Source organism: Sarcophilus harrisii, chromosome 4 (assembly GCF_902635505.1).
Source record: "Sarcophilus harrisii chromosome 4, mSarHar1.11, whole genome shotgun sequence".
NCBI lineage: Eukaryota > Metazoa > Chordata > Mammalia > Dasyuromorphia > Dasyuridae > Sarcophilus > Sarcophilus harrisii.
Window position 1 is genome coordinate 350,531,120 of NC_045429.1, and position 22,992 is coordinate 350,554,111.

Sequence of the window (22,992 nt, forward strand, 5' to 3'; positions counted from 1 at the left end):
CTGAGCTTCACCAAAGCCCATGCCCCTCGTTTATAGATGACAAAACAAAAGACCCAGATGGTTAAAAGCTTATAGTGAGTTAGAAGCAGACTCTGCCCAAATAGTGTTTGGAGCCCCTAATCTCATTCTTCCTTCCCCACCCCCCCACCCCCCTTTCTGTCCATCAAATCTTATTTTTACTCTTGATTTTCACCTGAGAATCCAAAACAAAAAGTAGTCGCGTTTCCCCTCCCCCATGTGTCTGGTAGGTAGTAGTTTCCTACTTAAAGCTTGTCTTTTTCATCTAATCTCTCCTTTCATCTTAGCCTTGCAGGCCTTTGCTGAATCCTCTTGTGCTAGTCTCTCCTTTCCCCTTCCTCTCTTTTTTTACATACCTGAGACAGTGGCTTGCTTTCCTTTCAACTAGCCACCTTTCCCCTCCACCCCCAAAGAGGAGTATGAACAAGATGGCAGTTGGCCAAGTTGAGATTCTTCCTGAGCCTCTTAAAGGAGCTTATCTGTCTGAGAGGGCTTCCTAGGTGCCGATGAATTAGTGCCTTTGGTCCGTGTGTGTGTGTGTGTGTGTTCATCTGCTGGGACATAACATATCCCACCTCTTCAGATTGAAGATAGGATTAAGTTTTCGGACCCAGAGTTGAGCAAAACCAGAACCTGTCTTGCTATTTGTATTTCTCCCCTCCTCCTGAAGAACAGAAGTGAAAGAAGAAATAATCCTGCTCCCGGTAAATGCATAATTTAGAATCTGCCCTGTATGGATAAGAAAACAGACTCTGCAGCTGCTGTATAAACCCAGACTGGCAGCCAGAGGCTTGTTTTCTTTTCCTCCCACAGTGTTTGCTCAGGATGGGGGTGGTGGTGGTGGATGGGGTTAGAGCTTGTCCTCCCTTCTACCCTGCCTTCCTCCATCTAGCAGTCAAGATTGGACTTCAGAAGCATATGGTCTAAGGAGAAGGTGTTTGCTTTCACCCCTCCTGCTCTTGCTAGTCTCCTACAGACTTCTGGGAGCTCTGTCTTTCTGAGCTGCTGTATTTTCAGTATTTCATGCTCAGGGAATGAGGGAGGAGCTCAGGAAACCCCAAATGAGTTATCATATTCTTTGTAGGAGGGACATTTTATGTTTTAATAGTGACTGACCCACAATGGTTCAAATTTGGCCTCCAAAGATGACCCTTTTATTAAAGGTAAACTTAGAGCTGCTAAGGTATAACTCATTGAGGGGGTTCTCCTGGGCTCTGTGCTTTGGGAGATGGGGGGGTCACAAACAAAGAGATGGGGGAAGGTCCTGTACTGTCAAATGACTAGGGTAGTGGGACATTACCATCAGCAAATGTGACCTTGGGCAGGAATTTTGTTTCCAGGTGGTATAATGGCAGGAACACTAGTCAAAGACTTGAGTTTGGAGAATTGTGGCCTATGTGACTGAGGAAGTCAATCTTCTATAAAATGAGAGTGTTAGACTAGATGGATCATTAATAATTCTATAGTAAAAGGGGGTCTCATCATGAAATGGACACAGAAAACAGTAAAAAGTTTCTACCATTGTCATCTCTTAACTCCACAGGAATTGGCATTAACTCAACTGTAATTTTAAATCTGTACCTTGCTGGTTTGCCTTGATGCTGATTGACAACTCAGTCAGATAGTGACAGGAAAATTGCAAGTGCTTAGAGGGCCTTCTCCTCACTTGAATTTTATACCAGAAAATTGGTTCTGAGGGAGGAAAGTTGAATACTGACTGGATGCTGCTAAGTCTACTGGTTCTTCCAGGCCTCTCTGCTGCCTTCCCCCCAGGCATCCTGAAATGGACCTGTACCTGAGGTTCTGCCATCAAAACAAGGCCAGTAGGACTGTCCCTCCTCTCTTCCTCACCCCATGCTCCCTCAAGCTGGTCACTGTCTATCTGTGACAACTTTTTCTCTTCTATCTTCATTTCAACTTGATTTCACCCTTGATTAAAAATATGGATGGGGAAGGAGAGCACATACTGTGCTCTGGGCTCTCTCATGTCACCCTGCCTATTCTAAGTTCATTCTGCAAAAGTTGGATGGCTCAGCTTTAACTTAGACCAAAGATTTTTCTGGCTCTATGCTCGTGGAAAAGAAATACTCACACTGTTGAGTTCAGTCTGTTGGTATCTCAAGCCTGAGTGTTAATTCAACTGCCTGCCTAATTAAATGTTAAAGAAGCTGGTGGGAATCAGATGAGACTTTGAATCCCACTCTTAACATCCACTAGCTGTGTGACACTGAGAAAGCCATTTAAGATCTTTGATCCTTTGTTTCCCCATGTAGAGTTTGTAGCATCCACATTACAAAGTTGTTACAGATAATGTGTGTAGAATACTATGAATACTTGCTGCTGTTGTAATTATAATCTGGGTATATATAGGAGCTTTTGGTGACTACTTGTATGACTGTGGGGTAGGAGAATTGGGCAGGACTTGAAGGATTGTCTTAGAAGGTTCACCACAAAAGTGGTGGGCCTGGTAAAAAGGAGACAGTGCTTTGTATGCTCTCTGAAAAGACAGATGGATCCCAGATATAATCCACTAAGAGAAGACTTGATTTTATTTGTCTTCCTCCCCCATCTCTCTAAATAATTTTATCTTCAAAGTGTGATGCAAGTGTTAATTAACACTCATAGTTCTCCTGGGAGGTAGGCGAGTGGGAGCACCCCCAGTAAAAGAAGCCCAGGAAATAAACAGGCTCTAGAACAGCTGAGTGGGCTGGAGGGTGGGCTCAGAACCTGTGGGTCTCTCCCTCTTCTCTTTGAGGTTGCTGCTAGTCCCTGGCCATTATTATCCAATGTCACAAGGCTGTCCTGTGGAGAGCATCACACATTCTTGGAGTAGTCTTCTCCCAGTGGAAGAGATGTAACTTCATGGAATTAATTGCTTGACTTCTCTATTATGTCCACGATGACCAAGAGGGGCAGAGGAGACATTCTACTTCAGAAACTACCTCAAACAGGAGTCTGAGTATAGCATCAAAGCTTATTAAATCTTTCTTGTGTGGGGGCCTGATGCTGCCCCATGAGAACTGCTTTCCTTCTGAATTAAGATTTGCAGGTCATTCGGTGGAGAATATACTCCTGGAGTCAGAATGTCTCCTGAGTTCAGATCTGGCCTCAGACATACTGACAAGCTGCTGTGTGACTCTAGGCAAGTCATTTAAATCTATTTGCCTCGGTTTTCTCATCTTAAAATGAGCTACAGAAGGTAATGGCAAATCTCCATCCCACTGAACAACAACACAGCACATATATGCACATGGTCAAATGTAAAATGTGAGGGCCTTCAGGGAAGAGCCTGTTTGTCTCTAGGGCTTAATATTGTGCCTGGCACATGCTAAATAAATAGATGCTTAATATATGCTTATTGACTGACTGACTTCCTTGAAAGAAGTTGGCCAGCCAGTCTCCTGCTGGTGTTTATGCTCAGTTCAATTGAGTAAAGACCTATTAAAATAATAAAGTCTAATAAAGACTTGCCATGGTCAGTGTGTACTGCATTATGAGCTGGGGTTTGTGAAGATGAAAAAATGACAAGAGTTTAGCAACCCCCAAGTCCAATTGTAGGAACAAAGGTTGATTTAGGGTTGACTGCATCTTTACTGATAGTCTCTTAGAGGATTCTAGAGGTGCCACTTGGGGATGAGAAATTCTCCATGTAAGTGTTGGGAATCAGTGGTTCTAAGCCTTGGGCTAAGGCAAAGGCAAAGAAGGGGATTCCCTTAGAGTTTTTTCTACATGGACTCTGGCCCAGCACATTTTGGAGTCAAACTTTTCCCAGCCCAAAGGGGCAAATTTGACTGGAATCCAGATTACTGGATTTAAAAAAACAAACATTTTTTGATTAAAAAAATCTGTTCTCTCCCTCCCACTTTCTTTTCATAATAAACATGCATAGTCAAGGAGAACAAACTCCTGCACTGTCCAGGTCCAGAAATGTCTCATTTTGTGCCCTGAGCCCATCTGTTACCACTATCATGATGTGGGTAGTATCCAGCTTGCTGGATTTTAATGGACACTCTGGTAGCTGTTGAATACACTTGTAGCTTGGGGGTTTTATATAGAAGTATGTGTCACCATTCAGCAAAAGTGGAGGTATTGCATCCTTTACAATGCTTCACGCTTCATTTAATTTAATTTTGGGGATATTACAAAGAAGAACATTGAAGAGATAAGACCTTGTGGTCCTAGAAGGGGATTTTGGGCTCTCCTTGTCTCCTGGTTCACTTCAGAGGCAGCATCTCTGACAGCTTTTGGGCTATGAGTCAGAAGCTTTGGTCCCATGGCTAATTATTTTATTCTCTGTTGGCACTGCAGGCTGCTGACAACGTGCCGCAGACCTCTGCCTGCGAGTGAGTCTTTCCTCCGAAGCCATCGCCAGTGTGTGGAGCCTGCCCCACACCCGCCACCTGCCAAAACCACGGCCTTTACCTGTGTCTTTCGGTGTTTCCCCTGCGACCCGTCCTGTGGGAGCACCTCCTGGGCCACTCCTGAGTTTGCACAGCATTCAGCGGCGGCTCCAATGGTGAAGATGACAAGGTCCAAGACTTTTCAGGCATACTTGCCTTCTTGCCACCGGACCTACAGCTGTATCCATTGCAGGGCTCACCTGGCCAACCATGATGAACTCATTTCCAAGGTAGGTGTCTTGTTGGGGGCGCTCCTTCCTCATCTGTAAGATGTACCAGGATGAGTTGTGCTGTTTCACTAGGGGACAGATCTCTCACTGGTGAGGTTGACTTCCCTTCTCATCTCAGCCACCCCCATTTTGATGCTTTTAGTCAGCTGAGAAGACACTTGGGGAATGGAGGGGATGGTGTAATTTAAGTGAGAAATTGGTCATCATCTAGCCTGCAATCAGCTGGGGTTATGTGCCAGTTAAGAAAGGGGAGATAGGGGCATTATTGGGGATGATGGGATGTGATTGTCCTAAGCCCACAAGCTCACACATATTGCAGTCTTTCTGGGACTGGTTTAGAACGTCAGATAAGGTCATAGATGATCACATTTAAGGTTAGCCCAGTTGTGCTTATGCTAGTTTGCATCATACATTTCTTTGGAAATCTGGTAAGGCCTTGGACCCCTTCAAAGAATATTTTAAAATACATAAAATACACAGAATTACAAAGAAAATAAATTCTATTGAAATAAAATTGTGTGTGTGTGTGTGTGTGTGTATCTAACAAGTTCACAGGGCCCTTTTCTCCCTAAGTAAGTTGATTTGCAGAAGTGGTCAAGCATCTATAGAGAGAACCAAAAGAAAATTAGTTGAAGAACTGATGAAAGCACATGGGACCCTGGGATTATAGGAACATGAGTCCAGAACCAGAAGAGATTCCCTGTAGTCCATTTTATAGATGAGGAACTAAAGTCTCAGAGATTAAGGATCTGAGACAGGATTTGAGCCCAGATTCTCCGATACTAGACTAGAGCATTTAGCCCATGAATCCAGGCAACTTGCACCTGGCCATCCAGGACAAAAATGGTGCTATTTTTGGTCATAAACAAAAGCAATAGCATCCAACTTTCCTTCTCAGCCAGAATTCCCACCCATTCTGGCAAAAAAAAAAAATTTGCCCCCCCAGAGGTCAGAGCATTCACTGACCTTTCCTTTTCTCTGCCTCTTGCACTGATTCCTCCTGCCTAGCCTTGCTTAGGTCTAATGTTGAAGGAAGCACTGCCTTAGGCAGACCCTGGCTCCATAGGGTCCAGGCTAGAAGCTAGCCTAGAATGAGAAATACAAAGGACATCATGGAAAGCAGAACAGTTTCCTTCTAAAAGCATCGTCTCTATTGTTTGGCAGCTGGGAAAATCTCAGATACATAGTTTTCTTGGTGTGTCCATGGGAAATCCCCTGGATTGACTTGGAGCCATTGTGAGGCAGAGGATTGTGTGTGCTCAGTCTTCAGTCAGAGACCTGAAGAATCGCAGCACAGATGGGGCTGCAGCTTGCCTTGACCAGGAGCCATCTGCACTAAGCTGCTGGGGCAAGGGGACCTTGAGCTTCAAGTGTGGCCCTAAGTCTGCACTTGACTCATTGCAGAACACTGCAGGATAAAGACACAATTATCAGCTCACTAAGCTGAGCTAGGCTGGGGGAGCTAGTTAATCTGGGAGAGCATGGCAGAGCTTCCCAACTCACTGCCTAGCACAGTAAAGAAAGTGGCTACTAGAAAAGGAAAAATGATGGCATATAAAGCAGGGGCTCTTAGGCTGTTCCCAGACAGATTTCATCCAATTTATAAACTTGGGTGGTGAAAAAGACATCTTTATTTTAACTGACCTCTAACTGAAATTTAGCATTTCACTCAATTATGGATTTTTAAAGAAACATCCTTTAGAGAAGGGATTCAGTCATCAGACTCTCAAAGAAGGGGGTTCATGACCCCTAAAAATGTTGAGAACCTTTGGGAAAGAGGAACCTCAGAAGAGCAGAATCAGATGAAGTAGACAGAACCTCCTCTCCCTTCTGACCCTGAGCCACGGGTTTCGAGTTACCAGTGAGCTTGAGATCTAAGCTTCAAGGCCTTGGCTAGCTTCCATGCCTGGAGAATCTCCCATGGAGACTCCCTATAGAGTCCCATAGACCCTAGAGGTTCAGCTTTTGGTGCTGCCATGGAAAGAGAAGCTGACCCTACTGGATTCTCAGCAGGATAATGGATAACCATTAACCAGCTTAATCCACCTCAGATTTCGGTGAGAAAGAATATCTGACTGTGGTTTGTTCTTCATTTTTACATGGGTGGTGATGCCATAACATGCAAGTGAATTGACTATAGAGATTCTCTATTAGGATATCTATTCTCTATTAGGATTCTCATAAATAGGAGGAAGGCAAAAGTTCGTTTGGTCTGCTTCCTTTCTATTCCCTTTACTCTTTCTCCTTAATGCTCCTTCATTTGTTTAGATGACCTTTAGACTCGAGTCAATTGAACCTGCATTTATTAAAGGCCTGCGGCATGCAAAAGTACTTTAGTGGACAAGTGCCCTTACAGAGACTACTCTGCTTGAGCCTCTTTCTCTGACAATTTAACTTGTCTTGGCTCCTCTTTGGATTTTCTAGAAATCCCTTGCTTTTTAAAAGTAGGAAAAAGTTGGGGATCTCTGCTCTCTTCTCCTTCCCCAGCTGAGAACAACTGTTTTAGCCATCAAGGAGAATGATGGAGAAGATCACAGTGACCATGACATTGAATTGAAATATTTCTGTTTAGGGAAATTGACATGTCCAAAGTTGTGAGATTTCCCTTCCCCACCGTCCCCCAGATGCCTTTATTCTTTAAATTTTTATTTTTTGCAATTGTCTTGATTCCAATCTCTTCATTTTAGCCCAGTATTCATATTCCTCAGGATCTTGCTTTTCTCATTTCCCTCTGTATCTTAGGATAAGATGAGGGAGGGGGGAGGAGGAGGAGGAAAGGAAAGGAAAGACAAGAGAAGACAAGACAAGACGGTTTGGTTTCTCTGATAAAACACTAGAGTGGAGGATGGGTGCTAGAATGACTCCTTCCCACTGGGAATCTTGTTACTACTGAGAAGGGGACATCAGTCAGATTACTGGCTATGTCAACATCAGCCACATTAAGATCTATTTGGCCAAAGTTGACTTTTGGAGACACCTCCCCCACCTCAGAGTAGTCTATTCATGACTTAAACATAGTGAAAGGGAGGGGAGGATTTGCTGTGATATCTCACTCAAATCAGTCTAGTCTGAGCATGAGGTGATGGGAAGCTTACACTGTAGTTCTCTGGCCAAGTTTGGGTTGAAAAAGTATCTAGTGTTAAATGAACCATAGTGAAGGGGCAAAGTGTCTGGCTGACTCAAGGGATTTTTTCCTCCATCCCCCAGTTTTTGTTGTTGTTTTTTCAGTATAGCATTTTAAGACTTAAAGGAACAATAACTGATTTAAGTAAAATAACCCCCCATTTGGTATTTTTGGCATTATTATCCCCATTTTATAGATGATATATGTATAATCTTGTGTCTGTGTGTGTACCCAGCTTTATCTGTGGAAAGTGAGACAGGTTACCTTGCACAGCCCTCCCTCACTTTAATCCAACTTACTTACACATCATAGCTTCATCTCCCTGAGGTATTGGATCCTCGTTAAGAAGGACAAACAACAACAACAATGTGTGTGTGTAGGGGGTGGTGGACTTTGAATATTCAAAGGTAGGTCTCCTGTAGGCCATTTCTCTTTCATTGTAGTGTCTTTCCAAGGTGCAGTATAAGACATTTTTCTTAAAATATTCCTTGAAATATATTGTAGGTCATATTTTATAGCTGGGACTCCCCAATAAAGTTCTATCCTATGCCTTCTCCTAAAGCCCTACTCCAAGGCCTGTTCCATATCATGTAAGTGAACTTGAGTTTTCTAAAACTTCTAAAGAAGAGTACAAGCTCACTTAATAAGGTGCTATTGAGTTGGAAGGCCTTTGGTTTAGCCTTTGGGGCCCTGCTGAAAAGGAGACTCAGTTTGGCTATAGACTGAAGTATTTTTTAACCACAGCAATTCTTGAAGAGGGGTTGCAATCTATGTTGAAGTGAATGAGTCTTCCCTCATAAAATTATAAATCTTTGAAGTTGAAGTAATGATAATCTTAAACAAATTATACAAAATATATCCTTCTGAGGTAAGGGTTATCATAATCCCCATTTTACAAATTAAAAAAAAAAAAAAAATCCGAGACTCAGAAAGGTTTAGCAGATTTGGTCAGAGTTACTTATTAGTATTTTAAAATATATATTTATTTTTAACATTATTATTAAATTTTACATTTTAAATTTGAATTTATTAAATTTAATTTTAACTCTAAAATCTCTCCTTACCTCCCATCCCTTGTATACCTGCCGAGAAGACAAGCCAATTATCCATGTGAAATCATGCAAGATGTTGTTTCCATAGCTAATAAGTTTTTAGGACAGGATTTGAATTCAGATCTTCTTGACCTAAAATCCATTGTTCTAAAGTACAGATGGGGAAGTTGAGGCTTAGTATCTTGGTTTTCTCTGTGGGTCATATAGTGAGTATCAGAACTCTTGATATTATTTGATTGGAGGTCTAGTACCAGAAGCTCTTTAACTCTGAATGGAATCTGCTTTCCTAGATGATGAAAAAGAAAGGTCTTTATCTCTAGGCTAGGCTAGGCCAGAAACCTTAAGAGAGGGGGGGTGGTAGGCTTTTTCTCCATTGAGTCCCCCCCACCCCCCCCAAAAAAAAATTGGCTACAAGAATTTCTACCAGAATGTCTAAATTCTGGGGAGGGGAATGTGTTTGGTGACATGAACAGGGAAGAATTAATAAGTGCTCCCTGTCCCCAGCTAGGGAGGAGAGAGAAACCTTCAAATGACATTTCCAGGTGGATCCAGAATTATTTTGGTCTTCTTTCCAGTCTTTCTCTTCCTTAGGTGGAGAAGGCTGTTAAACAGGAAGTTATTTTAGGTTTGTAAGAGAAAACTAAATTTTAATTTAAAAAATATCTTGGACATAGTGTCTGGCAAATGACCTTGAGAAACCTGAATGCCGAGTGAATGAGGCTGGGTGGAGTACTTAGATCACCTTACCCTAGTGCTGTTCTAGCCTCTTATGTTCTTGGAACCCAGACTTTGCTGGCTTCAGGTCCTCCTTTAGAGTCTCCCTTTTCCCTGCAGAGAGAGGTCTATTCACAAGCACAGGCCAAATTTAGCACAAGCTTTAGTTTCCTTGCTCTCTCCAGGGTTAGGATGGATGAGTGGATAGATGGGGGGGGGAGGCGCATTTTAAAGCTCTGTATTTTAGAAAATTGAGCAGAACTGGCTGTTGTTAAAAGAGTAAGGAAACTGGCTGGCATTGTACAAAGATTCTTTTATTTTGTTCCTTGGTTAGTCCCAGCAAAAAATAATCCATAGGTTCTTTTGGAAGTTTACTTAATGGAAAGAATAGTTTCTCCTCAACCGCCTTCTTGGGAAACAGACAGTCTTTATTTTCAGTTGTTGTCTCCCCCGCCCCCCTTCCTTTCCTCCCGCCCTTTCCTCTCTTCCATTTAAGAAAGCCCCACTGGAGAATATATCTCTATTTTCCCAGTCTTGACTTCATCTCTTTTGGTTTTGAAGAATGTCCTGAGGGACATGGGAGCTGAAGCTGATAGATTGAAGCTGGGGTAGTTAAGTGATACTTTGTACTCTTAATAGAGCCTTTATCTGCAGATTGGAAATTGTTACACTTTTTATTATTATTTTGGCTAAATTCCATTATGGAGATGAGGAGAACTGAAATGTTGAGTTCAAGGTCCTCCAGGGAGTTAGATTCCCAGGAAAGGGAGAGTAAGATTCCTGGCTCCTTTTTTTGCACTATAACTTTGATTCTAGACTTTGAGGCACTTGCAATAGTACTCCTCTACCTCTTTTTCACTTGAATTTCTTGTCATCCAAGTCAGATGGTTCCCTTTCCCCCATAAGCTCAGCATATCTACATCTTAGCTGTGTAATTTTCCCCTTAGAATCAGAGCTCCAGAAAAAAATGAACCTGGAAGGGAAGGAGATAAGAGAAAGGGAGAGTTTGGAAAGCCTGGTATGTCTCCAAGACTAAAAGCCTGCTTTTATTATGGAGGAGAGGGAAGAAAGGGTGAAAGAAGCTCAGTGAATTGATGACTTGAGATATCTAGAGAATGTGCTGAGACATCCTCCAGCCTCTTATCTAGGGGCTGTCATGGCTCAGATGTTGGAGTGTGTGCAGGGAGGTGGCATTTTGAGTTGGCACAAGGAATGGCTTACATTGTTGTGCTTCTTTAGTGAAGAATGCTACTGTAAAAATGTGCTTTCGGATTATAGAACAAAAAAAGCTGCCTTTGGTACAGTAGATAGAGTGCTGGACCTGGAGTCAGCAGGAGCCGAATTCAAATTCAATCTCAGACATTGATTGAGCTGCAGCATCCTTATGTGTAAAATTATCTGGAGAAGGAAATAGCAACTGACTCCTGTATCTTGACTAAGAAAACTCCAAATGGGGTCATGAAGAGTTGGATAAGGTTGACATGCCTGAAGAACAAGGCAAAAAAAAAAAAAAAAAAAAAAAAAAAACTGCCATTGAAAAAGATAAGATGGCTAGAATGAGTAGAAAAACCTCTACAGGCTCACTGTTCAACAGACCTAGAATATGTACTTTGGTAAACTTTTTTTTCAGATTTTTGAAGGGCTTTCGACCAAGAGGATTACAACTTACCATCTATACCATTTTCCATGAAATACTTTCTGTAGCACCCGCAAAGTATTGCTGGCCCCTTAGGGGTGCATCAGTGACCCATTTAAAAATTCAGTATTCATAAATTTATTCATTCAAATACAGTATGTAGATCACTGAAAGCACTAGGAGACACACGTGTGTGTGTATGCACATAGATACATATAAATATACACACACATACTTGTATGTATGTGTGTATGTAAAATATAAAAATGTAGGTTTTGCCTTCATGGAATTTCTAAGCTAGGAGGTAAACTGCAAACACAGATGTCTACAATGCTCTGGGTTATATTAAGAATTAGAGAAAGATAAGACCATATTAATTGAGGTCTGATAATGTAGTTAAGCACTCATTTGGGGGAATAAATAAAAGCTCCTTGTTGACCTGTTACCATTAAAGAAGCCTCGGAATCTAAATGGTGAAGAGTATTCTATATATAAGGAGGAAAAAACCATCAACCAATAATAAGTAGTATGAAGCAGAAGAGCAAACACCATGTGGACAAATGAGTAATCTAACCTGGATAATAAAAGGGAAAGGGAATAGTGATATGAGAAACTTGGAAAGTACAGTTTGATAACATATTATAAATGCCCCTTGAATTTTGGGCAAAAGTTTGGATTTTGCTAACTAGGCAATAGGGAGACATAGAAATTTATTGAGCAGAGGAGTGACATAGTGGAAAAGATGAATGGTGATATCTTAAGTAAGTAGCGAGTAAGGAAGAACCAATCAGATGAAAAAAAGATGTTGCTCTGAATTTGAGACATGAGTGAGATGGGTTATTCAGATGGAAATGTGCAACCAGCTGCTGAATTTGGAAATTGAAATACTGAAGAAAGGTCAAGATTGGTGACAAAATTTTGGAGTCATCTAAAGGATTGTTTGTGCTTTGAGGAAGCTCTTCTAATGGATTGACCATCCATTAGTTTGTGACTAATGGATTAATCCTTAATGTGTTGGTGAAAACAGGGTTTCTCCATAGTGGAGAATGTGTTTCATCATGGAACTGGAGAGATGGTTGGGTCATTACATACATACAGTATATCTAAATCATACTTGTTCATGTTCTTAAAAAGAGATAGTCGCCACACTTCTGCTTTAGACTTCATTGCTCTTTTGACTTGTGTGATCTCGGGCAAGCCATTCAATTTGGACTATTCATGTTCCTCATTTAGATATTAGATGGTTTCTGAGAGGAGATGATTCCCTTCTAGCTTAAATCTTTGCTCCTTTTATCTTCTCCCAAAGCTTCATCTTCTAGAATTGCCCTCCAGGGAAACTTGATTGGACAGAAAAGAAAGGTTAGCAACATCTCCCACCATATTCCAAGATAAAGTCAAAATGGGTACATGATTTAGACATAAAGAACGATGCCATAAGCAGCTTAGGAGGGTAAAAAGTAATTTATCTGTCAGATCTATGGAGAAGGGAAGAATTTATGGCCAAACGAGAGTGAACATTATGAAATGCAAAATGCATAATTTTGATTACATTAAAAAATTAAAAACAAAACCAAGGCAGCCAAGATTAGAAAGAAAACAGAAAGTTGGGAAACAATTTTTACTATAATTTTGCTATGATAAAGGCCTCATATCTCATATGTAGAGAATTGTCAAATTGATAAGAATACAAGTCACTCCTCAATTGATAAATGGTCAAAGGGTATGAATAGGCATTTTTAAGATAAAAAAAATTAAAGCTGTCTATAGTTGCTTGAAAAAATGTTCTAAATCACCAATGATTAGAGAAATGCAAAATAAAACAACTCTGAGGTATCACCTCACACCTATTTGACTAATATGATAGAAAAGGAAAATGATAAATATTGGGGAGATTGGAACACTAATGCATGCATTGTGGGTGGAGTTGTGAACTGATCCAGTCATTTTGGAGAGCAATATGTGATTATGCATAATCTTGGGTCCAGTGATATCACAACTAGGTCTATATCCTAAAGATAACATAGAAAAGGGAAAAGGACCCACATAAAGCAACTCTATATAATGACAAAGAATTGGAAATTGAGGGAATGTCCATGAACTGTTGCATGACTAAACAAGTTGTGGTGTATGAGTATAATGGAATACTGTTGTGATTTAAGAAATAATGAGTGAACTGATTTCAGAAAAACCTGAAAAGATTTACATAAACTGAGTGAGGTAAGCAGAACCAGGAAAACATTGTGCATAGCAACAGCAACATTGTGTGATCAGTGATCTAAGACAATTCCAAAAAACTCAGAGAAAATGCCATCTACATTCAGAGATGGAGTCTGAATGCAGATCAAAGCATACCATTTTTTTTTCTTTTTTGTTCTGATTCTTTTACAACATGCCTAATGCAGAAATATGTTTACATGATAACACATGTACATCCTATATCAGATTGCTTCCCATCTTGTGGGGAAGGGAATGGCAGTGAGGGAGGGAAACAAATTTAGAACTCAAAATATAAAAAAAGAATGTTGAAAACATGTAATTGGAAAAAATAAAATGCTATTTCCAAAAGAAAAGGAAGGTTAGGAAACCAAGTAGCACAGAACCACAGAGAATGTCAGTTGGAATGGGACTTCAGTGTCTAGGTAAGCCAGCTTCCTCATTTTACAGAGGAAACTGAAGCTCAAGTGGCGAAGTGACTTGTTCAAAGTCATACAGATACCGCACAGCAGAACCATGATTAACATCCAGATCATTTGACTTCAAATACACTTCTTCCCCTTCCCTGGGCTGCCTTAAGAACAGCTGACATTGATGTCTTCAAAACACCATATATATTGTCTTCATTTGCTGCTCACAATAACCCAAGAAGATTTCCCATTTTATAGATGAGGAAACTGAGACTGAGAAATATTAGTTGACTAGTAAATACTCTGTGACTTGATTTGAATATAGGTCTTTCTTGGTTTCAAATCCTGCAGATTATTTACTGCCATTGAGCTGACATTCTCCAGCCAATTGTTTCTTCCTTTGGGTGGAAGGGAACCATATGGATTATGCACAATATTGTGTGTTGTTGGCTTCCTTTCTCTCCTCAGCCAGTACATGGTGAGAAGGGCCATTCTTAGAGCCTGCCAAGAATATGGCTCTGGCTGGTTCATAGTGAGGTCTTCAAGCTGGATTCCCAGGCTCATCAGTGGATATGAATGATGGAGATATGGGGGGTGAGGGGAGGGGGGATGGCATTGGCTACCACTGAATCTCAACTATTGCTGGTCTCCTTTTTGGAGACATTGCTCTTCAGTAAATATCAGTTGTCATCTAATTGTAGGAAGACTTAAAACCACTGTTAAGTGTGAAGTCATTTTTCCCTATCTGATTTGCCCCGGTAGAATATAAGTTCCTTGAGGGCAGGTACTGTTTGTCTCCTCAGTACTTGGCATATATGGCATCTAAAAATGCTTGTGGATTGATGTGATTGACATGAATTCAGGACAGCTCATTATCCAAAGCAGAGTTGAAAGTCACTCTCTTTTCCTTTTGGATGGGAGGCAAGATCTATCTTGTAGTAGCTCTCACTCCATGTGAAAATTAATGATCTGGGCAGAAGGAAAATCACTCTCCAACTTATTATCTAGGGAGCTGCCAGGGATTGAAGGCTGGTGAATCATCTCTGTTTTTGCTGCAGACTTCAGACCACTGGAGCATGAGGCTGCTCAAATATGATTCTTTCCCTGGTTGCTGTAATACCAAAAAAAAAAATGTTGACTTGGCCTCTTGAGATGTGTTGTAAAAATCAACCCTGGGCTTTGTAAACCCTTGTAGTTTGGGAGACTTCTTCACTAGGGCTTGGGAAGGGCGTTAGAGTCTGAGAACGAGAGCAGGTTTAGAGATGTATGTTTGTCTCTCACATAGTTGCCTCGTTATCCATAATGATAATTATGAAAATTGAGAAAGAGGCCCTTCCTGGTGCCATTAATTGGCATCACATCTATTTGTAACCATGGGCAAATACCTCCTGAAGTATTTTTTAGTATGGCTAGCCCAGAGGATTCTCCCTGAACAAGAAAAGGAGGAAGTTTCAAGAAGGACATCTGTTCAGAAGAGCTGAATTCAATCTGGTTTCCAAATGGCTAATTTTCAAGAAGGGGAGCATCCTGAGAATAAGAATAATCCGTCATCATCTACAGGGCTAAAGCCCTGTAGGAGGAAAAGGGATTTAAGGTCTCTGCTTGTATAGTTGGTATTACATAGTCCTTCTATCACTAGTGATAATCTTTAGCTGAATGTCACCCTATAGGTAAATGATTCATATATTTTCCTTTGATTTTGCTCATGGTGCTTCTGTAGTTGAAATATCCGCTCTTCCCTTACCTTCCTTTGGTCAAAATCCCATTCACAGATCTAACATTGAATGGGAACCTCTTAAAGACTCGGCTCATATCCTTTTCCTAAATTGCAACTTCTTAAACCATGTGTTACAACTCCATATGGAGTCTTCTTGTAACTGAATGTGAAGGTTGTGAAATGTAAATGTTAGATTTATATACCTATTTTATTTGCTTATATAGCCAGGGTCACATAAAAATTTCTTAGGTAAAAAGAGGTCACAAGTAGAAAAAGTTTAAGAAGCCCTGCTCTAGCCTTCCCTCTATTATACTTATTTTTCAGGAATGTCTGACTCTTTATGACCCCATTTGGGGTGTTCATGGCAAAGATGCTGAGGTGGTTTGCCATTTCCTTCTCCAGTTCATTTTACACAGGAGGAAACTGAGGCTGGGAACTGGGTTGGGACTTGCTCAGGGTCACACAGCTAGGAAGTATCTAAAGCCAGATTTGAATTTAGAAAGATGAAACTTCCTGACTCCAGGCTCAGCACTTTATCTACTGTACCATCCTTCCATTTTAGAGGCAGCTTAGTTTAGTGAGTAGGGCACTGGACCGAAATCAGGAAGATGTGCTTCTAAATTCTGCCTCAGACATGTGCCAATTTGAGACTCACAACAAGTTCCTTAACCTCTCCGTGCTTCAACTACAAAGTCTATGACCTTTCTTATTTGAAATCTTTTCAGCATTTGTCTGTTGTTCATTTGGCAATTAGTCATGTGCTACTTTATGATGCCTTTTGTACTATTCATGTCTCATTGCTTCATTTCTCATATGTTTATGTCCTCTCCCCCTCCCCCCCTTCCAATTAGATTGTAAACTTTTGAAGGTCAAGGACCTTGTCATTATATATAACAAAAGTCGATGGTATTTATATAGCACATTTAAGGTTTTTATATAGCATTTTTTTAAGGTTTGCAAAAAGTTCTATGCATCTCATTTGATCTTTTAAATCCTGTAGTAATCAGCATAGTGCCCTTTCACTATTAAGTTGAGAGATTAACTTAAGTTTTGTTTTCAGGAGTGAAAAATATTAAAGGGATTTTAATAAACTGCTACTCAGACTATGGAGTGGCCAAAAAAAAATTCATTTGATTTAGGGCTGTTCTACTCTGCCCTGGACAGAAAGACATCTGGCATTTTGTACTTGCTTCTGGACACTGCATTTTTAGGAGGGATATTGACAAGAGCAGAATGATGAGGGATTTGGAAGGGGGCGAGTCTTTTAAATTTTTTTTGATTACACACATTCCATTAAGAGAATTTTTTTTGATCTTGTATCCCTGATATGTGTGTATATATCTATAGATATAGATTATACATAATTATATGTTATGAAATTTACCAAAATAGAAATTTTAAAAGCATAAGATATTTGATACTAGACTTAATTGGGAGCCACTGGAGTTTGAGTAGGGTCAGATGGCCATATAGGCAGTTTGGTTTGGAGAAGGAAAAGATTTGAGGCAGGGAAACTAATTAGAAAGCTGTTACATACCTAAGTAACGAGGAGAGAGAACTAGGGTGATGGCTGTGGAGTGGAGAGGAAGGGATGGCACAGCTAAAGAATTGACAAGATTTGGCTATTTGATTTGTGAGTTGAGAAAAAGGAAGGAACCTGGGACACTGTGGGGTGGTTCTCTCTACATCAATAGAGAAATTGAGAAGAAAGATGGATCTGAGAGCAAAGACAATGAAATCTTCAGTGACAATCACAGCTGTTGGTCATCCTGTGAGATGTCACACTCTTCCCTTTCCAAAGGTTGTTTCCCTTGGTGGAAAGGGAAGGGGATCCCAAGTGATCTACAAGACAAAAGGCAGAAATTTTCCCAATGGCACCTAAGCAGTTGCTACTATGAGTACCAGCCAGCCAGTAATGCTATGTCATGACTTCTCTGAACTAGCCATTCTAGATGTGAAAGAAGGGAAGTTTGGAAACTTAAACATATGGTGAAGAGGGGTCAGAGTCAGGAAGGTGGGAGACAGTGTCGTTGATTTAATGACAAACCTTACCCATAGTGATGGTGGGGAGAGTAGGATACAAAACCATTTTCCTCTCTAGGAATATTTGATCATAAGGGTCACTCATACCACACGAGGGATCAGGCTTCCGCCCTCTTTCAAAGAGTACTGCTATATATCTTGCCATTTTAGGATTAGTTGAAAAAACTGGGCATGTTTAGTCTGGAAAAGAGAAAACATGTAGTATGTTCAAGGAGGCTGGGATAATGGTGTTCACAGTAACTCAGGAATGTAGGACAGGGATTAGATTTGCTCCACCTGTCCTCAAGAGAGAACTAGCAGTGAGACACGTTTCGGTTTGATATATTAAAGCTTTTTGAAAACAAGATGGGCTGCAGTGGTGTCCTCCTCCCTGGAGGTCTTAAGGCAGAGGCTGGATGATTATTTTTTGGCAATTGTAGAGGGAATTCCTATACAGACATGGATTGATTTAAAGAATGGCAGAATATAAACTTGAGCATAGGGACTGTTCCATTTCTATCTTAGCAAAATATAAGTGTCTAGTACATAGTAGGCATTTAATAAATGCTTATTGATTGACCTGACAATCATTGAGATCCCTTTAGACTCTTAGATTCTGAAATTCTATGAGATTTTGGCTTGCATCCTGGCCTGTGTTGCTTCAGGAGGATGAGGAGATTTAGCAGGATTAAGCTTCTGTCAGAAAGCCTGCTTGCTGCCCAAGAAAAAGGATGGATTTCATTTGAGGGTTCCCTAAGTAAAATCAGACATTGACAACAGGTATGTGTGCTTGGACAACAGTAATAGAATGATATTTCTGGGGACATTTCCCTTGTGTGTCTTCATTTTTTAACTTGTTACCTTTTTGTTATAGAATTTCCTGGGATGATTTTAATAAAAATACTTGTATTTCTATAGTAATTTAAAGATTTGCAATGCACTTTCTTCCCAATAACCTGATAAAAGAAATGTTCTAGGGCAATATTCTCATTTCACAGATGAGGTAAGTGAAGGTTCAAGGAATGATATAACTTGTCTCTTATCACATAGCTAGTAAGGGCATGAAATGTGTAATTCTAACCCAGGGCTGAGACTAGGACTTCCATTCCTGATAATACCCAACTCTGGCCCTCTGTGTGAGGCCTTTCAATGCTTAGGAAATATTCTGTTCTGGAAGTAATTAAATAATAGCTGTGGGAATGTTCTTCATTCAACCATCTTCCTTGTCTGAGGTTTTAGTAGGTCTAAAGGAACACTGACATTAAAATGAAAAAAGCTGCCATAGCTGTCCCATCTTTGCCCCACCTTGTCGGCTTCTCTCCCAGTAATTTTGGTTACTGTGGTTTTGATCTCTTTAACAGCAAACTACAAAAATGTGAGGCTAGGCTAATAAAGGGCCTAGGCAGCCCAAAGTGAGTTCCTAAGCCCTCTATGTAAATTGTAGCAGCAATGCAGTCTCCATCTTGGAGATGAGAGGAAGTTCTTAGAAAGGTGTTATTTTGGTGATCCAAAAGACTTAATTTTTTTCTGATGCTTTTTATATTCAAAATCTTTCCTCAGTCCTGATTTCTTTAGCCACTGAGAAGCAGCATACAGGTCTGGAGAGAGGAGTTATAAATCGATCCTTTATATGGATTAGAATCTTTCTTTACATTGCTCCAATCCTTTGTACCTCTTTTTCTAACCACTATTCCCACAACTTGTTGGTTCTGATGGCAGCTAGGAAGGCTGGACTGGGCAATAACCAGTAGGAGAGGATAAGGATGTAGCCTGATGAGCTGTTGCTTTCAACAAATCTGTAACATTTTATTTTTCGCCACACCTGTGATTTTACTAGTATAGAGAGCTCTGATGTAGAGAGAAATTCTGTCTCTACGGGGGTTCTAAGTGTTTTGTATGTATGTGTGTCATGAATCCCTCTGGTGGTATGAAATGCATGGGTCTAAGAAAGTCTCAGAATATTTTTTTTTTTAATGCAGAAAATGAAATGCATTAGGATTGCAAAGGAAATAACTTATTGAAATACATTTATCAAATGTTTCAAAATTTCTCCATGGTCTCCTTGGGGACCCGGAGACCTCAAGTGAAAAGTCCCAGATTATTGATCTTAGACTTGCTTGGGGACACTGGGGAAAAGAATCTTTCCCAGAACAAGACAGTATCTGTCAGAGGTGAGACTCGACCCCTGGTCATCACTATTATCATCATTTTCATCTTCATTATGGGAATGTCATTCACTATTATTGCTCTCATAAATCTTAAAGATACTTTTTTAATGTGTTGAATCTTCCAGTTACATTGAGTGAATAAAAAGGCATTATTATCTTGACTGAAATAAACTGAAACCAAAGAGGTGAATTACTTGCCAGTGGCTTTCCAGGTAGTACCAAAGAGGGATTCATACTCTGAATCCAAAATTAACATACTTTCCACGATACCACACTGCCTATCTTGTATTTACATATTTGCAAGTTCTCATTCAGCCATGTATGTCATCATTAGCCTTCCTCTTGTGTTTACATCATCTTCTGGTTCTAGTAGCCAGGACTATCCTTTCTCATTTACTCTTCTAACATCATCTCCAGTCACCTACTGTCTTTTAAGCTTCTCTCTTGTGATTTGCTCTTATGTTCATTAAAATTTTTCTTGCATATAGGACTGAGGGTGATATAATTTGCTCTGAATCCTTAGAGATAGTCCTATTAAAGCATCCATTATAACACCAAAACCCTAATTAGATGGGCAAGAGTTGTCCTCTATATTTAGGAAGGGCCCTTCCAGTACTCAGCAACAAGCACAGCAATACCCATATCGGAATGCCGAGGACCTGGTACCAGTTCACTTAGTAGGGTTCAAATTATCTTTACTCCTCCAGTATCAATGCAGCAAAAGTTCCTACTCCCAGCTGAATCAGGATTAATTGTTGGGAGTTGTGCTGGGAGAGTAAAAAGAACTTTGCTATATTGACTTTATAGCAATAGATGTTACACACTCATAGGATCTTAAGAGGTTGAAGTAGAGGATCAGCTAAAACAACCCCCTCATTTTATATTTTTTCCTTCCCCCCCCCCTCATTTTATAGAGGAAGGAACTGAAGCTCAGATAATGTTTCATATCACACAAGTAATAATTGATGGTAGGGTTTCAAACTGCCATCTAGGTAGATCTAGGGGGCTCTTTCTTTACTGTACCATTCTGTTTCCCATGATATTTACATTTATTTTATGTTAGTCATTGAAAACAAAGGGGCCCAATTCCTTCCAGCCCCTGTTTTTCTCAACTAAGTCTGCCTTACCTTCTCCCCTTTCCCCATGCTGTGTCAGCATAGGCTAGCTTAGCCTAGAAAAATGATTCTTTCTTCAGAGTTTCTTCAGAGCCAGGCCTGTAGCTTCCTGTGGTTGATCAGTCTTTTCCTTTGGTGTGGCTTAGAAGAAAAATTTGTAGAGCGAGGATCAGAAAGCCTCCTTCCCCAGGGAAAAGGCTTATTGGGGGTTTTGAGGTTACTTTTTTTTTTTTTTTTTTTTTTTTTGACACATTTGGCTTGGCTTCTTTGTGTTACCTGGGGAAAGCCCACTGGTAATTTCTTGTTCCTCGAAGTATTGAGAAGGGCCTAGAGGAATCATTTCCAGCTTGGATAAAAAGTCAGGATGCTTCTATAAATGTCCTTTCCCTCACTGAAAAAACTGGAAGATGATAGAGGCAAGATTCATCTGACTGATTTGTGTTTCATCATTCTTTATCCCTTTCCTTCCTCAGAACAGAGACAAAGGCAAGGTATAACTGGGGGAGGAGAGTTTTCCCCTGTTTTGTTGTCCGATAAAATAAACAACAGACTAGTCAGAGCTAGGTCCTGCCTGGGGCATTAGGTGCTGAATAAATACTTGAGAAAAGAGAGATAAGATATGGTTTGAAAAATCTAGGTCACAGGACTGGTGCCAAGCCCCAGTGTAACTGGTCACCTTGAAATGGACTCAGAGCCCTTTGCTCAACAAGTCATGAGGCAGAAGTACTAACCCTTTCCTAGATCCCTAAACAGCTAATTGTGTATCTTGGCTGTGGATACACTCCAGTGTTAGCCTCTACATCTTTACCGTACATCCAAATCTTGTGAGAATCTATGACTAGCACACCCATGACTCATGTGGAGGCCTCCAGAGCTCCTGCAGTAGCCCAATCAATAGCCAACATTTATCAAAACGGGTTGTGTGACCCTAGGGAAGTCACTTGACCCCAATTGCCTCAGCAAAAAGCAAAAAAAAAACCAAACAAAAAAAACAGGTAGTATATGATAGGCACTATATTAAGTGCTTATAATGTTCATATAAATATAGAAATGTTTATATAAATTCAATTAATATTATTTAAATTTAATTTAATTAAGTATATGTTAAATACAAACAAGAAAATAAACAATAAATTGGAAGTTCTCAGGAAAGACACTAGTGTAGCATTAAGGGATACTGGGAAAGACTTCTACAAGAAGTCTTGGGATTTTTAGCTAGGATTTGAAGGAAGTTGGGAGACAGATAAGGAGGGACCACTGTGGGGGACAGTGGGTGAAAATGTACTGACAAGAATCAGAAAAATGGAGTATCTTGAGGAACCCCTAGAATCCAGCATCAGTCTTTGGCTTAAAGAATACCTGAAAGAGAAGGGTGGTGGTGAGGGGAAGAAGAATGGAAAGGCAGGTAGGAAGATTTTCAAAGGTATTGACACTGGTGACAATCCCTCTCACAACTAGCAGAGGGGCTCTATGGAATTTTCCCTCTGTCCTTTGTCTCCTTATGCTGTGAATGGTTACTCTGTTTCTCCCCACCCCTCACCCCTACCCCTGTTATATCTCTAGAAGCAGATGATAGTGCTGATTTCCTGTGAAATAGAGATGGTGAGATCATTCTTTGTGATTTCAGAAGGAACCGTGGAGGGTGTGCGATATTTTAGGGGTTGGTTAGCTCAGTAGCTGAACCACTGGTTTCCAAACCTTAGCATCCCAGGCAGCTAGAGGTATACAGAACAGATGCCAGTTAGCATTGGTAACCGGGAGTTTCCTCACACGATTCCCTAGACCAATGAAATCACAGTTCAGGAACACACCCTCTCCACCCTCCACACATACACACAAACACATACACACCCCAAATGCTCCCATTTTTATAGTGCTTTCCTTACAACACCCCCGAGATCAAATCTGATGTTTATATAGTGCTTTAAGATTTACAAAGTCTTTTATGCTTTATCTCTTTTGATGAGTAGGAATGCTTGCTACACTTAAAATAAATGTCAGAATCAAGATTATGGTTGATCTCCAAAACCTGTTTTTATTAAATACTTGTGTTCATGCAAACTCTGCTGGTATAGGGGAGAGGGTGCTAAATTGGTTTGCAGTTATGTAAAACAGTTTAATAGCACAAGTAATGGGTATAGGGCTATGCAGAATCAGAAAAACTGACATCTT

The 22,992-nt window shown here is 40.4% G+C and overlaps 1 protein-coding gene across 3 annotated transcripts in view; it reads left to right on the forward strand.

The window, feature by feature from the left end:
- The window catches only part of YPEL2 (yippee like 2), a 69,469-nt gene that overhangs the window by 13,129 nt on the left and 33,348 nt on the right, over window positions 1-22,992 (forward strand). For all 3 annotated transcript variants that reach the window (XM_031966505.1, XM_003767919.4, XM_031966504.1), the window contains exon 2: window positions 4,327-4,648. In XM_031966505.1, coding sequence (XP_031822365.1) covers window positions 4,532-4,648 — 117 coding nt within the window. In that variant the 5' untranslated portion in view covers window positions 4,327-4,531. The remainder of the gene's footprint in view (window positions 1-4,326; window positions 4,649-22,992) is intronic.